Source organism: Trachurus trachurus (genome assembly GCF_905171665.1).
Source record: "Trachurus trachurus genome assembly, chromosome: 6".
NCBI lineage: Eukaryota > Metazoa > Chordata > Actinopteri > Carangiformes > Carangidae > Trachurus > Trachurus trachurus.
In genome coordinates, this window is record NC_139897.1 from 15,730,329 (window position 1) to 15,747,600 (window position 17,272).

The window sequence follows — 17,272 nt, forward strand, 5'->3', positions numbered from 1 at the left end:
ATGTTCTCCTCAAAGTTCCTTAGCGGGGCCAACCCCCTCAATGCTGTGTCCTCTGCTGTGAATAAGTTTGGTTTATTTGGAGATGATGGGGAGGAAGATAAAAAACAGAAAGCTCCTCCCCAGCAGGGGGGTAAGCCACCGGGACAACAGCAGCCAGGAGCGGGCCCTGGGAAAAGCCCTCAACAGCAACAGGGACCCCAAAAATCAGTCCAAGGCCCCTCTATGCAAAAGAGCCAGCCATCTCCTAAACAAGGATCACCACAGCTGCAGGGGAATGGACAGGCTGGACCCCCAAACAAGCCTGGTGGGCAACAAGGTGCTCCAAAGGCAGGGACACAGCCTGAAGGCCAGTTTAAAGGAGAACCACAAAAAAATCTACCTAAAGGCCCACTGCAGCAGGGTTCGCCTAAGCCTGGAGCTCAACAACCAGAAACTCCAAAGGCATCATCTCAACAACAGGTTCCATCAAAGACAGGGATACAACAACAAGGGCCTGTTACGACTGGTGCACGCCAGCAAGAACCTTCAAAGACTGGGGGGCAAGGGTCTGCAAAAGCTGGGCAGCAAAAAACTGGCTCACAGCAAGGGTCACCTCAAGTAGGACAGAAACAGCAGGGATCACCAAAAATTGGACAGCAGCAACAGGGGGCGCCTAAGGTTCCACAGCAACAACAAGGTTCACCTAAAGTTGCACAGCAACAGCAGGGCTCATCAAAGGCGGGACAACAGCAGCAAGGTCTCAGGACTACAATCCAGCAGCAGTCCTCTGACAAGCCTGGGCCTCAGCAACAAGGCCCTGGTAAACCTGGCCTGTCCCGGACAGGGTCTTCATCACCAGGAACAACCAAAGCCGCATCTCAGACAAAAGCAGTAGCTAAGTCCCTTTGCCCAGTGTGTAACACAACAGAACTTAATATGCATACCAAGGAACCACCTAACCATAAAACCTGTACACAGTGTAAGACTGAGGTGTGCAGCCTGTGTGGCTTCAGCCCTCCAGACTCTGATGTGAGTATTGACTCAGCATTTTGCCTTTGTATCATTTCTTTTCAATTTTCTCACAATGTTGCTTTGTTCATATTGAATGTGCATGCATTTAAGTCTCTGGTTCTGTCTGATTGACAATTGATTTTTCCTTTCTCTTCAGAGCAGTGTTAACTTCATTAAACATGAAGCTTTACTGCATAATGAATATGATTTAGATTTATTATTATGCAAAATATTACAGTATAATATTACTCTAATTATTATTATTTAAAATTACCAACACTTTTCACAGGCTGTTAAATATAACATTAAATTAACAATGTTATATGTTAGAATAATTATTTGTGATGCCAATTAGCTGTTTTAGCTGCATATATTCTCCTGAACATTTTTACATAGAAATTTCAACATTGTCAAAATGTGTTTATGTCTTTATTTTTTGTATAGGAGCGTGAGTGGCTCTGTCTTACCTGCCAGATACAGAGAGCTCAAGGAACTTCTGAACCGCCGGGACCGCCGATGAAAAAGTCGACACCCAGCAAAGTCTCTCCTGCTCAGAACCAGATGCCATCTTCTGCTGCATCTGTCAAAAAAGAGATGTCAGCACCAGGTTCACCTCAGAAAATGCAGTCTGCATCGGCCAAAGTGCCAGCCAAGAGCGAAGCTGCTAAAGGACCAGATAGTCAAAAACAGGCCAGCCCAGCCCCTGTGCAGAAAATGACACCTGAGATCCGGAGAGCATCAGGGTCTCAAAAACCAGACCAGGCTAGTCAAACTGGACGCAAGCAAAGCAGTGCCACCACAGCTCCCCAGCAGGAGTCAGGAGGTTTATTTGGCTTTGGTGGTGGTGGTAAGACTGAAGCTACAAAGCCACAAGAGTCAGTGACAGGGAAGATGTTTGGTTTTGGTTCATCCATTTTCAGTTCTGCATCTACTCTGATAACCTCAGCCGTTCAAGATGAGCCCAAATCCACACCACCAGTTTCTCCCAAAATGCAGACTGCAAGGGAGAACAAATCACCCTCTGTGAAAAAGTCGGAGCAAGACAAGAAACAAGAGCAACCCCAGCAGGTAAAAGCTTCTCCCGCAGGACAGCCCAACATGGACAAAACTCCATCAGAGACTCTAAAGGCTGCAGCAGCAGTTTCCCACAATGCTCCTAAAGCAGGCAAATCCACCTGTCCAATTTGTAAGGTTGGGCTCAACATGGGCTCAAAGGATCCTCCTAACTACAACACCTGCACTGGATGCAAAAGCACTGTCTGCAACCAGTGTGGATTTAACCCCATGCCAAATGTTTCAGAGGTAAGACATGTGATATTTATTGAGACAACTTATGAATGAAATAAGAGCAGAAAACGGAGAGGATAGGACATTTTTGAAATTTGTCCTCAAAAAGTCACTGTATTGTTTTATAATCTTGACAGATGAATGCTTTTGTTTCCTGGGTGGTCAGATAGACTCTACAGAGCCTGTCAGATGGTCCAATCTGTGTTGTCACATTATTCCTTAAGTGGCTCCAGAGTGTTTACTACTTAAATACAGTGCTGTAGCATACTCATTATATTTGTGAATTGAGCTCTTTGATGTTCAGATGGTTGCTTAAATAGTTGTTATTTTATTGTTTGGAGAATTATTTCTCAAATGGAATACCCTGCCAATATAAGCTACTGTACAATCAATTGGAGTAGTAATTGTCCTCTGTTTTTTTTTTTTTTTCTGTGCAAAACTTTTACAATGTTCAATCACTGGGTCAAAGGTGCAATGTTGTGAGGCCCTTTTAATTTCATATCCTACTTGCAGTGCCTCTAGTCTCTAAGCAGTGAGAAGGCTGTGTGTCAGACCATTTTGTCAGACTTGGCAGATGACGGCTACATTCACATGTAAAAGCTACACTCACATGTGAAAACATCTCTGGTGGCACTGTCTTTACTTTTAGTCTCTGCTTTTAAAAGTAAAAGAAAGGAGTGCTATGTGATTATTAACTGTTTTAACAACACCTAATAATCTTTGTCTTATATAAAATTCAAAGAAAGTTCTTAATCAATGCTTTGAAAACTATTTCAAAGTTCACTTATTTGTTGACTGTTCACACTGTGTTAAAGCAGAAGTAAGTGATATATTTGTGTTAAAGCAGATATCAGCTTCACGGCCGTTTCGGCTAATGCTGCGTTCAAGGCAGGCTTTTGAAACCGTAAGTTACAGCTTCAAGTCACAACTACGACTTGGTAGCGTTCCAGGTAACCCGTAGCTCGTGTTTTTACCATCCTGTTGTCTGTGAAAGTTCCCTATAACGGCCACTCGTAACTTCCGACCCGTGAACTCGTACCAGATCGAACTGGTATGACTTCACAGGAAGGAAAAACACAAAGTACGAGTTTCTTTGAACGCACCATGAGTTAGCAGCCCCCGCCCTTGTCAGGCATCAATTGGTCCTCGTGCTACGTCACCACATTCACGCGCATCCCTTGGCTGCACACACAGCCCTTCATGCCGTTCTCTCTCCTCATTGGATAACACTTGTATCCCACAAGGAAAATTTTCTCCTCGGGTTACAGCAGAGCAGAGTGACGGAGAGACTCGTGTTTAGGCTGAAATACTTCATGTAAGTGATTGCTGACGGAAAATAGGACTATTTAGGACTTATATTAACAAAAACATTCCACTGATATCTGCTTTAATATAAGTCTTAAATAGATATATCTTCCGACAGCAATCACTTACATAGAGTGTTTGGACTGAAACACGGGTCTCTCAGTCACTCTGCTCTGCTCTGAGCCGAGGAGAAAACATTTCTCGTATCCTACAGTTTTTATCCAATGAGGAGAGAGAACGGCATGAAGGGCTGTGTGTGCAGCCAAGGGACGCCGTGAATGTGGTGACGTAGGGACGAGGACTGTTATGGTGCGTTCAAGGCAGCCTGTAACTCGTGTTTTTCCGACCTGTGAAGTTGTACCAGTTCGATCTGGTACGAGTTCACGGGTCGGAAGTTACGAGTGGCCGTTATAGTGCACTTTCACCGGTAAAACAGGTCGGAAAAACACAGAGAGAGGGTTGCCTGGAGCGCTACAAAGTCGTAAGTTGTGACTTGAAGCTGTAATTTACGGTTTCAAAAGCCTGCCTGGAACGCAGCATTAGCCAAAACGACCGGATCGCTTACTTCTGCTTTAAATACTGTTGCTGGAGTTCAGTCAAAGAGACTGACTTCAAAAGCTGCATTACAAACCACGTACAAAACACACATGCACACACACCCTGGAGGATTAGCTCGTTACCTTATCGGGAATACCGCAGCGTAAATGGACATAGCATCTTCTAGACTATCTGAAGCACAAAGGACCCGACACTTGACTCTGTAATTCAATGCACAGTTAGTAGGCTACCTTGCCAAGGACAGTGCATGGCTACTTGATCTCGTGATACTGCTGGCTAAAGCAGTGGTGAGCCAAGATCAGGATGAGAGAACCTTCTGTGCATTTTGCATATTCTGTTAAAGTGCATGTTGTATAGTCTAAACCACTGAAACACACACAGCAGCAGGTGGAGGGTTTAGCTTTTTATGAGCTAACACTTACACATTTGTGATAATAGAATTAGTTAATTGTATTAAACTTTAAACACATTCAATTAAATGAAAACATCTGGTATGTAGTTTTCTTAAATAGTGTGTTAAGTAGTGGATGATAACAAAAGCACAAACAAGCAATAAGCTGTGTTGTGTCTTTCTTACATCATACAGCTTATCAAGATTAAATTTGCCTCATCAGCCCCAAAATTTGAATTCTGCCTTGATCTTAATTGCTGTAACTATCTCGAGGGCCCATACAGTACACTGTGCTCCATATATTGCCATGTGACTTTATGTATTTTTAGGTGTGTTTTTCTGTTCAGAAAAGGGCATAGCACTTTTGTTCCATTTTCACTGTTGAACTTTAATTATGATAGGCATTGTAAAACATATCTCTGCATAATTTGTTCTCTTTTTTAAGGACAAGGAGTGGCTGTGTCTAAACTGCCAGGTGAAACGAGCCACTGGAGCAATTGAACCTCAGAAGGATGCATCTTCAATCAGTGCATCAGCAAAAAAGACTACTCCAGCGCAGCCGACATTACAAAAAACATCTGCACCAGGCTCTCCTCAAAGGAAAGCATCTACACCAGCAGCACAACCAGCCAAGGCTGAGCCTGCTAAAGGACCAGACAGTCATAAACAGAGCAGCCCAGCTCATGGTAAGAAAACGCCTCAGGAGAACCAGAAAATTGGTCCTCAGAAACAACCAGACCAGACAAGCCAAACTGCACAAAAGCAGGGAAATGCCACTGCAGCTACACAACAAGATTCAGGGGGGTTCTTTGGTTTTGGTGGTTCTAAAAATCAGACTGATGCAGCAAAGCCCGCAGAGTCAGTGACTGGGAAGATGTTTGGTTTTGGTTCCTCCATCTTCAGTTCTGCATCCACTTTGATGTCCACAGCTGTTCAAGATGAGCCCAAAACTACACCACCAGTGTCTCCCAAAATGCCTGCTGCAAAGGACTCAAAATACCCCACTGCCAAGAAACCAGAGGAGCAACCCATGGCCAAGGTTCCTCCATCAGCACAGCCGAAAGCAGACAAACCTCCATCTGAGCCGCCAAAGCAAGCCTCAGCTTTCTCAGTCATTTCCAAAGCAGGCCATTCAACCTGTCCTCTATGTAAACTGGAACTCAATGTGGGCTCTAAAGATCCACCCAACTATAACACCTGTACAGAATGCAAAAACACTGTCTGTAACCAGTGTGGATTTAATTCCATGCCAAATGTTAAGGAGGTAAGATAATATGAATATTGTAGATAACGGAAAAGCTCCTTGAACTGTAATTTCTGTTTTGTAATTTTAGTAAGATTCTAAACTTTTTTTTTTTTAATATTTGCTCTGACATAGGTGAAGGAGTGGTTATGTCTCAACTGCCAGATGCAGAGAGCACTAGGAGCATCTGAGCCTCCAGGAACTCCCATGATGAAACAACAGGCTTCACCAAAGAAAGTCACTGCACCTGCTAATGCCCTAAGGAAGGAAACTCCCCTGACAGATAAACCTGAAAACAAAGACACCCCAGCACCTGCTGAATCTAAAATGAAGGAGACCTCTGCACCAGGCTCTCCTCAGAGGAAAGGGTTGATGCCAGCAGCACCACAGGCCAAGGCTGAGGCTGCTAAGGGACCAGATAATCAAAAACAGGCTAGCCCAGCTCCTAGTCAGAAAACTCCGCAAGGGGGGCGGAAGACAGGTCCTCAGAAACCACCAGACCAAACAAGTCAACCTGGACGTAAGCCGAGTAATGCTACAGCAACAACACAGCAAGAGTCAGGGGGCTTCTTTGGATTTGGTGGTCCCAAATCTCAAACTGATGCTGCAAAGCCTGCAGAGTCAGTTAGTGGGAAGATGTTTGGCTTCGGATCTTCCATCTTTAGTTCTGCCTCTACATTGATGACCTCAGCTGTCCAGGACCAGCCCAAGACTACTCCACCAGCTTCTCCCAAGATGTCTCCTGCAAAACAGATAAAATCCCCTGCTGCCCAGAAAAAAGAAGACCAGAAGAAGCCAGAACAACTCCAGCAGACCAAGACAACCCCATCAGTACAGGCCAAAGTGGACAAAGCTCCAACAGAGCCACCAAAGTCTGCAGCAGCTCCCCAACCAGCTGTCAAACCAGGACAATCTACCTGTCCACTCTGTAAGGTCGAACTCAATATTGGTTCAAAGGAACCTCCCAACTACAATACCTGCACTGAATGCAAGAACACTGTCTGCAACCAGTGTGGATTTAATCCTATGCCAAATGTTTCAGAGGTAATGATAAGACCTTTTTCCCAATTTACTTAAAATTATAGTAACACACAAAACTATGAATTAAAGTAAAATGTGACAAATCATAATTGAGCAGGAATACACCATGAACTTTGTGAAACATATTTTGATATGGAGAAGTGAATGTAGGTCTTAAATGTTGTATATTTTAAATTGATATATTTTCTTGTTGCAGGTAAAAGAATGGTTGTGCCTGAACTGCCAGACGCAGAGAGCTCTTAATTCATCTGAACTCACGCAACATCCTGTGAAACCTCAGAGTCCAGCTAAAAAAATGTCTCCTTCTGCTGCAAATCAGAAAACAACAGCTCCAAATCAAGTTGAAACGGTTAAGACAGATTTATCAAAATCTGATGTACCTCTTAAGAAGGAAACTTCATTGTCCGATACAGTTCAAAAGAAGGGGAGTCTCACACCGGGTTCCCCTAAAACACAGACAACAGCAGCAGCACAGGCAGCTAAGGTTGTTGAAGGACCAGAAAATGGTAAACAGGCAAGTCCAACTCCTGGTCAGAAACCTATGGATATCCAAGGGGGGTCAGGTTCTCAGAAACCATCTGATCAGGCAAGTCAACCTGCAGTAAAACAGAATGAGAAGACCCCGGACACAATTCAAAAGTCAGGAAGTCTATTTGGCGTGAGTGCTCCCAAACCAATACCTGATACTTCAAAAACAACAGAGTCTGTGACTGGCAAAATGTTTGGTTTTGGCTCCTCCATTTTCAGCTCAGCATCCACTTTGATATCATCCACTGTTCAGGATGAATCACGTACAACACCACCAGGCTCACGTAAGATGTCTGCACCACCTCAAGTCTCTCCCAAGATGTCTGCTACCCCGAAGATTTCACCAAAAAGTACGCCAACAGTTTCTCCCAAAATGTCGCCAGCAAGAGAGCCCAGAACTGTCGCTCAAAAACCAGAGCAGGAGAAGAAACCACAGGAATCCCATCAGAGCAAAGAGGACAAAGCTCCATCACAGCCACCAAAGACAGCCACAGTCTCCCACATGCCCCCTAATGCAGGCCAGGCCGCCTGCCCACTGTGTAAGGTCGAGCTGAACATTAACTCCAAGGACCCTCCCAACTACAACAAATGCACTGAGTGCAAGGCAACAGTCTGCAACCAATGTGGATTTACCCCCATGCCTACAGGAGAAGTAAGTGAAGGACAAGATCTATTTTCTCTTTCTTTCTCAACTGCATGCATTTAGACTATATTTACTGTTGTACATTTAAAATTGTATTTGTAGATTGATCAATGATCTATAACCATTTCATATGACATCATTGATGTGTGGCGTAGTTCTCAAAGACTTTGTTTTTCTATATAATTGGGCTGTAGTAAATTACTGTAACATAACCTGGTGTACTCTGTATTTTAGGTAAAAGAATGGCTATGTCTTAACTGCCAAATGAAAAGAGCTGTCGGCGCATCTGGGCCTGTACAGCCTCCTACAGCCCAATTGAAGGAATCATCCAAACCGACTTTGCCTCAAAAGAATGACAGTCAAGGCCCTGCTGTTCAAAAGAGGGAGAATGCAGAACCAGTCTCACCACAGAGAAAACAGTCTACACCATTAGTGCAGTCAGGCAAACCTGGAGCTGCTACTGCGCCATTAAAACAGGCTAGCACTGCATCTGATCCTAAGACACCACAAGAAAAACAAAAGACAGATCCAGAGAAGGTGAGCCAAACTGGACGTAAGCAGAGTAATACTACAGCAACAACACAGCAAGAGTCAGGAGGCTTCTTTGGATTTGGTGGTCCCAAATCTCAACCTGATGCTGCAAAGCTTGCAGAGTCAGCAAGTGGGAAGATGTTTGGCTTTGGTTCTTCCATCTTCAGCTCTGCCTCCACGTTGATAACCTCAGCTGTCCAGGACCAGCCCAAGACTACTCCACCCGTTTCTCCCAAGATGTCTCCTGCAAAACAGATCAAGTCCCCTGCTGCCCAGAAAAAAGAAGACCAGAAGAAGCCAGAACAACCCCAGCAGACCAAGACAACCCCAACAGTACAGGCCAAAGTGGACAAAACCCCATCAGAGCCTCCAAAGGCTGCAGCAGCTCCCCAACCAGCTGTCAAACCAGGCCAGTCTACCTGTCCACTCTGTAAGACTGAACTCAACATTGGGTCTAAGGATCTACCAAACTACAATACCTGTACTGAATGCAAGAACACTGTCTGCAACCAGTGTGGATTTAACCCTATGCCAAACGAGGCAGCGGTAAGACTTGAGATAATGAATATGCTTTTGTGTGTGTGTGTGTGTGTGTGTGTGTGTGTGTGTGTGTGTGTGTGTGTGTGTGTGTGTGTGTGTGTGTGTGTGTGTGTGTGTGTGTGTGTATGTGTGTGTTTACAGTTTCATTTAACTGCTGACTGGCTATAAAGAGTAACATCACATTTCTTCTTTTCTAAATGTGTCTCTCATTGGTTCTTCATTGTGTTCAAATTTTGAAAGCCTTTGTTCGTTTTTTTTTTGGTATATATTAAGCTTTGAAATTATAATTTACCCTCTGGTACTAGCTTAAGTGTGTAACAGCTGTTGATATTAACACTGGATTATACACCTAGTTAATTATACACAGTTTACCAAACAATATATGATAGAACCTTTTTGTGCTTTTTTTGTTAAGGTGAAGGAGTGGTTGTGTCTCAACTGCCAGATGCAGCGGGCTTTAGGAGGAACACAGCCATCACAAGCCGTGCCTGTCAAGTCTCAGACAGTAGCAATACCTGAAAAGAAAGACATCATCAGCCTGGCTGAACAAGAAAAGACAGACTCAAAAGAGCCATGTTCACCTCAAAGGAAACCATCTGTAACAACAAAGCCTGCGACAGCTGAAGGTGCTAACAGAATAGAGGGTCAGAAACAGGTCAGCCCAAGTCCTTCTCAGAAAATGACACAAGAGTCCCAGAAAACATCCGGTCTTGACAAATCACCAGACCAGACAAGGCAAGTTGGACGTAAGCAGAGTAATGCTACAGCAACAACACAGCAAGAGTCAGGAGGCTTCTTTGGATTTGGTGGTCCCAAATCTCAACCTGATGCTGTAAAGCCTGCAGAGTCAGCAAGTGGGAAGATGTTTGGCTTTGGTTCTTCCATCTTCAGCTCTGCCTCCACGTTGATAACCTCAGCTGTCCAGGACCAGCCTAAGACTACTCCACCCGTTTCTCCCAAGATGTCTCCTGCAAAACAGATCAAGTCCCCTGCTGCCCAGAAAAAAGAAGACCAGAAGAAGCCAGAACAACCCCAGCAGACCAAGACAACCCCAACAGTACAGGCCAAAGTGGACAAAACCCCATCAGAGCCTCCAAAGGCTGCAGCAGCTCCCCAACCAGCAGTCAAACCAGGCCAGTCTACCTGTCCACTCTGTAAGGCTGAACTCAACATTGGGTCTAAGGATCTACCAAACTACAATACCTGTACTGAATGCAAGAGCACTGTCTGCAACCAGTGTGGATTTACCCCGATGCCAAATAAGTCAGAGGTAAGTAAGATTCACTCAAGATGTACATATAAATAATATATATTCCATATATCTATTTTTTTCCTTGGGGATTTACTTCAAATTCAATACAGAAATATGTATTTTTTTATCATGTCATAAGTGTTTTACTGACACTTAACCAAATTATATGACTTCCCCACAGATGAAGGAGTGGTTGTGTCTAACTTGCCAGATGCATAGAGCTCTTGCAGAAGCCGAATCTGTTGAGCCTCCCCAGGCATTACCTAACAAAGTGTCCACAGCTGCTGCTGCCCAAAAAGACACCACTGCCAAGAAGACAGATGTTATTTCCACACAGCAAGCAGAAGTGCCAGACAAGAAACAAAAGGACACTCCAACACCAGGTGCACCACAAGAGAAAGAAGAAAATACAACCGCATCTCAAGCAGATATTACCAAAACATCAACCACTGTCTCACCAGCTGTTAAAGAGACCCAAGTTACTGTTTCAGCCCTAACAAAAGAGGAAACTGGTTCACCACCTATCACAGAGGTTCCTGCCTCCACTACACCTCCTATGAAAGTGACAACAACTGTAGCCTCAGATGTCAAGAAACAACAGCCTGCCCAAGCTCCCGCTGTCATCTCAGACACTGAAACTTCTGTTGAGAAGAAGAAGGATCTCACTCCACCAAGCTCTCCTGCAGCTAAAGTGGCATCAGAAAAGAAAGAAGAGAAAGCTGATGAAGTAAAGCCCCAACAAATCCCAGACAAAGAATTAAACCTTGCTGAAAGATCTCCTGCCCAATCAGTTCCTCCAGCAGCACAGGCAGCAGCACCTCAAGAATCAGGACGATTCTTTAGTTTTGGCAGTCCTAAATCTCAGCGTGCTGCCTCACAAACTACTGAGGCAGTGACTGGGAAGATGCTGGGATTTGGTTCATCCCTTTTCAGCTCTGCATCTACTTTGATAACATCTGCAGTTAAGGAGGACTCCCGTACAACACCACCAAGCTCCCGAAAAATGTCTGCTCCAGCACAAGTCTCTGGCAAGATGTCAGTATCTCCAAAGTCCACCCCTCCAGTTTCGCCAAGGATGACTCCAGCAAAGGAGACCAAACCTCCTTCTGCCCCGACAATACATCTGGAAAAAGCACCAGAAAAACCTGAGCAGGCCCAGGCTCCTCCATCAGAGCAGACCAAAATAGACAAAGGACCATCAGAGTCTGCAAAACTAGGCACGCTTCAAGCTTCTACTCAAGTGGGCCAATCTTGTCAACTCTGTAAGGCAGAACTTAATATAGGTTCCAAGGATCCCCCCAACTACAACACCTGCACTGAATGTAAAGCCAGTGTCTGCAACAAATGTGGATTTAGTCCTATGCAAAACATAACAGAGGTAAGTAAATTACCAAAAACTTTCCTGTTAGTTATAATGCATTTATATTTTAATTTCTTGTATTGGCTATTGAACTGCAGCATTTATTTGTAGTTGGAATTTTGATGTGAAAGGGATCACACCATTATGTAATTGTAAAACATTTTTCCTTGTATCAGTTTATCTTTGGTACATTTATTTCCCAAGCACATCTTGGCACCAACGGATTGAAATATAGTTTTGAGCTTGTGTTTATCACAAATGCAAATAATGCCCCCCATGTTATGTGTTTGTTTTTCAGGTGAAGGAATGGCTTTGTCTCAACTGCCAGATGCAAAGAGCACTTGGTGCTTCTGAACCTCCAGGTCTTCCTATGATAAAATCCCAAGTTTCACCAAACAAAGATGTCCCTGCCACAATACAGAAGAAGGAACCCCCAATTTCAGCTTCTAAGGAAGACATCCCTAAACCAACAGCACCCAAAAATGAGCTTGTTAATGTAGTCACAGCCAAAGAAATTGAATCCCCAACTCCTGATGCTCCAACGAAGGAAATTATCCCTCCAGCTGATTCATTGCCTGACAAGACTGTTCCACCCTCTGTCACAAAGACTGATGTGTCACCAGCTACACAAAAGTGTTCTGTAGACACATCCAAGGGAGAACCTAGTAAAACACAGCAGCAGAAGACTGAAAACGCTACTGCTAGATCAGAGACAGGAAGGCCATCCCCGCCACAGGCTCCAAAATCTGGGACCTCTCCTGCCAAATCTGCACCACCACCAGCTCAGCCTGCTAAACAGGAATCAGGAGGCTTCTTCGGCTTTGGTGGTCCTAAAACACAGCCTGCTGCAGCCAAGCCTGCCGAGTCAGTGACAGGAAAGATGTTTGGTTTTGGGTCATCTTTCTTAAGCTCTGCGTCCACCTTGATAACCTCAGCAGTTCAGGATGAACCTAAGTCTACACCACCATCCCCACGTAAGCTGTCCGCTACAGCTCCTGTGTCACCTAAAACTACACCTCCAGCATCTCCTAAAACCATACCTTCAAAGGACACTAGGCTCCCTACTGTCCCGAAAATTGAAGAGAAGAAACAAGAGAAACTACCAGAAAAGGCTCCAACAGCAGTACCAGACAAATTGGATAAAGCTCCATTAGAGCCCCCCAAGGCACCAACAGACACCCAAGGGGCTCCAAAAGTAGATGGGTCCACCTGTCCACTATGTAAGGTCAAACTCAACACAGGGTCCAAGGATCCTCCCAACTACAACACCTGTACAGAATGCAAGACAACAGTGTGCAACCAGTGTGGATTTAATCCAATGCCAAATGTGGCTGAGGTAAATCAGCATCCCTATCATTGTTTACGGACCTGAGGTGGCCATATGTAATTTGATAGTTATAAAATTCTTATATTATTGAAGTAGATGTACAGGAAGCTTGATGTTGATCACTTTTGAACTGCATATTAACTATTAAAACAAGGAGATTTAATTTGATACCGCATAAAGCCGTTGTAATTGAAAAATAACACATACATTGACATACAATGGTTTACTAAAGCAAAATATTTTAAGTTTTTTTTTTAATTATTCTACCCTGATGAACTCATTATGATTTATCATTTATTTTGGGTAGTAGACAAAGTTTCATTCATTGTTTGTGTCTGGGAAGCGGCAGTAATATTCAGAATTTCAGCTTAAATAGTTGTGAAATTACCTGTTTCCAGCTAACTTCAGTGCAGTATGTTACCATATCATTACCACATGTAATATTCCTCTGCAAAATAGTTATATCTCATTGGATACAGGTGGCTAAATACTGAGTAATAATTTGTTTGAGTGGGTTGATTATTTACACAGACATGTGAATTCAGATGATATTAGAGGCAATCCACGCATCTCTAGCTGCTTGGTTTGCCCATGACTGCAGTGTTGTTGTTTTGTTTCTTTATAATCCATTGTTCTTCTTTGCAGGTAAAAGAGTGGCTTTGTCTCAACTGTCAGATGCAGAGAGCTCTAGGAGCATCTGAGCCAACTGGACCTCCTCTAGTGAAACCACAGGCTTCCCCAAGCAAGGTTGAACAGAAGGAAGTGCCAACATTAGCTGCAAAGGAGAAATCTACAGACTCTACAGCGGTCAAAAAAGAGGTCACTGAAGCAACCCCACTCAGGAAAGAAACCCCGAAAGTTGAGGCACCACAGGATGTAGCTGGTCAGCCTGAAGGAAAGTCCCCACAAGTACAGCTTTCCCAAACTACAAAGCCAGAAGTCAAGGCTGGTCCAGTAAAACAAGACACCGTGAAACCACCACTACAGCCTCCAAGATCTCCAACTGCTCCGACAAAATCTGCACCCCCACCAACCCAGCCTGCCAAAAAGGAGTCAGGAGGCTTCTTTGGCTTTGGTGGTCCTAAAGTGCAGCCTGCTGCAGCAAAGCCTGCTGAATCAGTGACAGGAAAGATGTTTGGTTTTGGGTCATCTTTCTTAAGCTCTGCATCTACCTTGGTAACCTCAGCAGTTCAGGATGAACCTAAGTCTACACCACCATCCCCACGTAAGCTGTCCGCTACAGCTCCTGTGTCACCTAAAACTACACCTCCAGCATCTCCTAAAACCATACCTTCAAAGGACACTAGGCTCCCTACTGTCCCGAAAATTGAAGAGAAGAAACAAGAGAAACTACCAGAAAAGGCTCCAACAGCAGTACCAGACAAATTGGATAAAGCTCCATTAGAGCCCCCCAAGGCACCAACAGACACCCAAGGGGCTCCAAAAGTAGATGGGTCCACCTGTCCACTATGTAAGGTCAAACTCAACACAGGGTCCAAGGATCCTCCCAACTACAACACCTGTACAGAATGCAAGACAACAGTGTGCAACCAGTGTGGATTTAATCCAATGCCAAATGTGGCTGAGGTAAATCAGCATCCCTATCATTGTTTACGGACCTGAGGTGGCCATATGTAATTTGATAGTTATAAAATTCTTATATTATTGAAGTAGATGTACAGGAAGCTTGATGTTGATCACTTTTGAACTGCATATTAACTATTAAAACAAGGAGATTTAATTTGATACCGCATAAAGCCGTTGTAATTGAAAAATAACACATACATTGACATACAATGGTTTACTAAAGCAAAATATTTTAAGTTTTTTTTTTTAATTATTCTACCCTGATGAACTCATTATGATTTATCATTTATTTTGGGTAGTAGACAAAGTTTCATTCATTGTTTGTGTCTGGGAAGCGGCAGTAATATTCAGAATTTCAGCTTAAATAGTTGTGAAATTACCTGTTTCCAGCTAACTTCAGTGCAGTATGTTACCATATCATTACCACATGTAATATTCCTCTGCAAAATAGTTATATCTCATTGGATACAGGTGGCTAAATACTGAGTAATAATTTGTTTGAGTGGGTTGATTATTTACACAGACATGTGAATTCAGATGATATTAGAGGCAATCCACGCATCTCTAGCTGCTTGGTTTGCCCATGACTGCAGTGTTGTTGTTTTGTCTTTTTATAATCCATTGTTCTTCTTTGCAGGTAAAAGAGTGGCTTTGTCTCAACTGTCAGATGCAGAGAGCTCTAGGAGCATCTGAGCCAACTGGACCTCCTCTAGTGAAACCACAGGCTTCCCCAAGCAAGGTTGAACAGAAGGAAGTGCCAACATTAGCTGCAAAGGAGAAATCTACAGACTCTACAGCGGTCAAAAAAGAGGTCACTGAAGCAACCCCACTCAGGAAAGAAACCCCGAAAGTTGAGGCACCACAGGATGTAGCTGGTCAGCCTGAAGGAAAGTCCCCACAAGTACAGCTTTCCCAAACTACAAAGCCAGAAGTCAAGGCTGGTCCAGTAAAACAAGACACCGTGAAACCACCACTACAGCCTCCAAGATCTCCAACTGCTCCGACAAAATCTGCACCCCCACCAACCCAGCCTGCCAAAAAGGAGTCAGGAGGCTTCTTTGGCTTTGGTGGTCCTAAAGTGCAGCCTGCTGCAGCAAAGCCTGCTGAATCAGTGACAGGAAAGATGTTTGGTTTTGGGTCATCTTTCTTAAGCTCTGCATCTACCTTGGTAACCTCAGCTGTTCAGGATGAACCTAAACCAACACCACCAAGTCCACGGAAGATGTCCACTACAGCCCCTGTCTCTCCTAAAATGACACCTCCAGTTTCTCCCAAGCTGCCCCCCGCAAAGGAGACCAAACCACCTGCTGCACAGAAATTAGATCCATCTCAACAGGCCAAGCCAGTTCCATCAGCACAAGCCAAGGCAGATAAAGCTCCACCTGAGCCTTCAAAGTCCACAGAGGTCACCCAAATTGCTACAAAAGCAGATCAATCCACCTGTCCACTCTGTAAGATCGAACTCAATATGGGCTCCAAGGATCCTCCAAACTACAACACCTGCACCGAATGCAAGAACACAGTGTGCAATCTTTGTGGATTTAACCCCATGCCTCATACAGGAGCGGTAAGTACTATAAATACTTTTCACATGCCTTATGTTATGTGCAGGTTTACACACTATTTAGAGCTTATGCATAGCAACATTTACATTGTAGAATTCATGACATGTAGCAAACATATTGGCACTGTGATGAAATACACATGACAATACTAATTGGATGGAGCTACAGTATTAGAGATTGGAGGTATGGATCAGTGGACTTGATTGAAATTGATCTATTGCCCCTCAATGAGCAATGCCACATGTTGACTTTAATTTTATGGCGAAGAATATTAATTATAAGTGTGATGGAATAGTAAACAAAGGGCCCCAGCAGAAAAACATAAGGAGAGTGTCTATGAATTGATTTAGACTTTAAAGTTTACAGTTGTCTGTATGCATTTAATTAACGTCATCTATTTTAGTTATTGACGTACTTTGAGAGACATCAAACAAAATTTAAAGTATACTAAAATGCTGGCTAGGTGATGGCCAAGTGTTGTGGCTCTCTCTCACTCAAGTGGCCCGAGTTATTATGTAACAGCGCATGAGAAGAGTGCTCTTGCAGACCAGCAGCACTGAAAATGTATTAGAGTGATTGAGGGTTGTGCAACAGTATTAGTGGGATGGGATCTGCTGCCACAGCAGCTAGGGACCAGGGAATCTCCAGTCCCTGTTAGGGATCTGAGATGGCAAAGCCCTGTGATATGCCAATAAGCAGAGGTGAAACAGCTTAAGTCCAACACAACAAGGTGCAGTACATTAGAGCAGCAGACATTTTTTTCAGGCCATCTGCTATTTCAGAGATCAGTGGCTCCACATAGTTCAACAATTTCCCCTTCATTTCATGAGGGTGGTCATAATACACGTGTACCTGCTTTGTGACTTACTCACACATAATTGTTGAATACAAGCCCTGTTTACTGTTGCGTTTTTAAGATCTTATGTGTTAGGTGCATCATTACTTCCCTCCTCAAATCCTCATTTGGCTGAATAGCTCACATTTCCTCTTATTATCAACAGTTAATACCTAAAATCATTATCAATCGTTTTGTTTTGCCAGATCTGTCTAGAAAGATTTGGTAAAAAATATTCCTGTTTGTATTCTGCTCTCACATCTCAGTTATTTCAGTTCATAATAAGTCT

General features: G+C 43.7%; 1 protein-coding gene across 1 annotated transcript in view; it reads left to right on the plus strand.

Annotated features, from left to right (window-relative positions):
• Positions 1–17,272, plus strand: part of pclob (piccolo presynaptic cytomatrix protein b) — a gene marked incomplete at both ends in the record, with an annotated part of 53,282 nt that continues 36,010 nt past the window's right edge. The window contains 6 exons of the mRNA XM_083973532.1: positions 1–1,008; positions 9,473–10,327; positions 10,491–11,687; positions 11,968–13,005; positions 13,642–14,583; positions 15,221–16,150. Of these exons, the coding sequence (XP_083829658.1) occupies positions 1–1,008; positions 9,473–10,327; positions 10,491–11,687; positions 11,968–13,005; positions 13,642–14,583; positions 15,221–16,150 (5,970 nt within the window). The remainder of the gene's footprint in view (positions 1,009–9,472; positions 10,328–10,490; positions 11,688–11,967; positions 13,006–13,641; positions 14,584–15,220; positions 16,151–17,272) is intronic.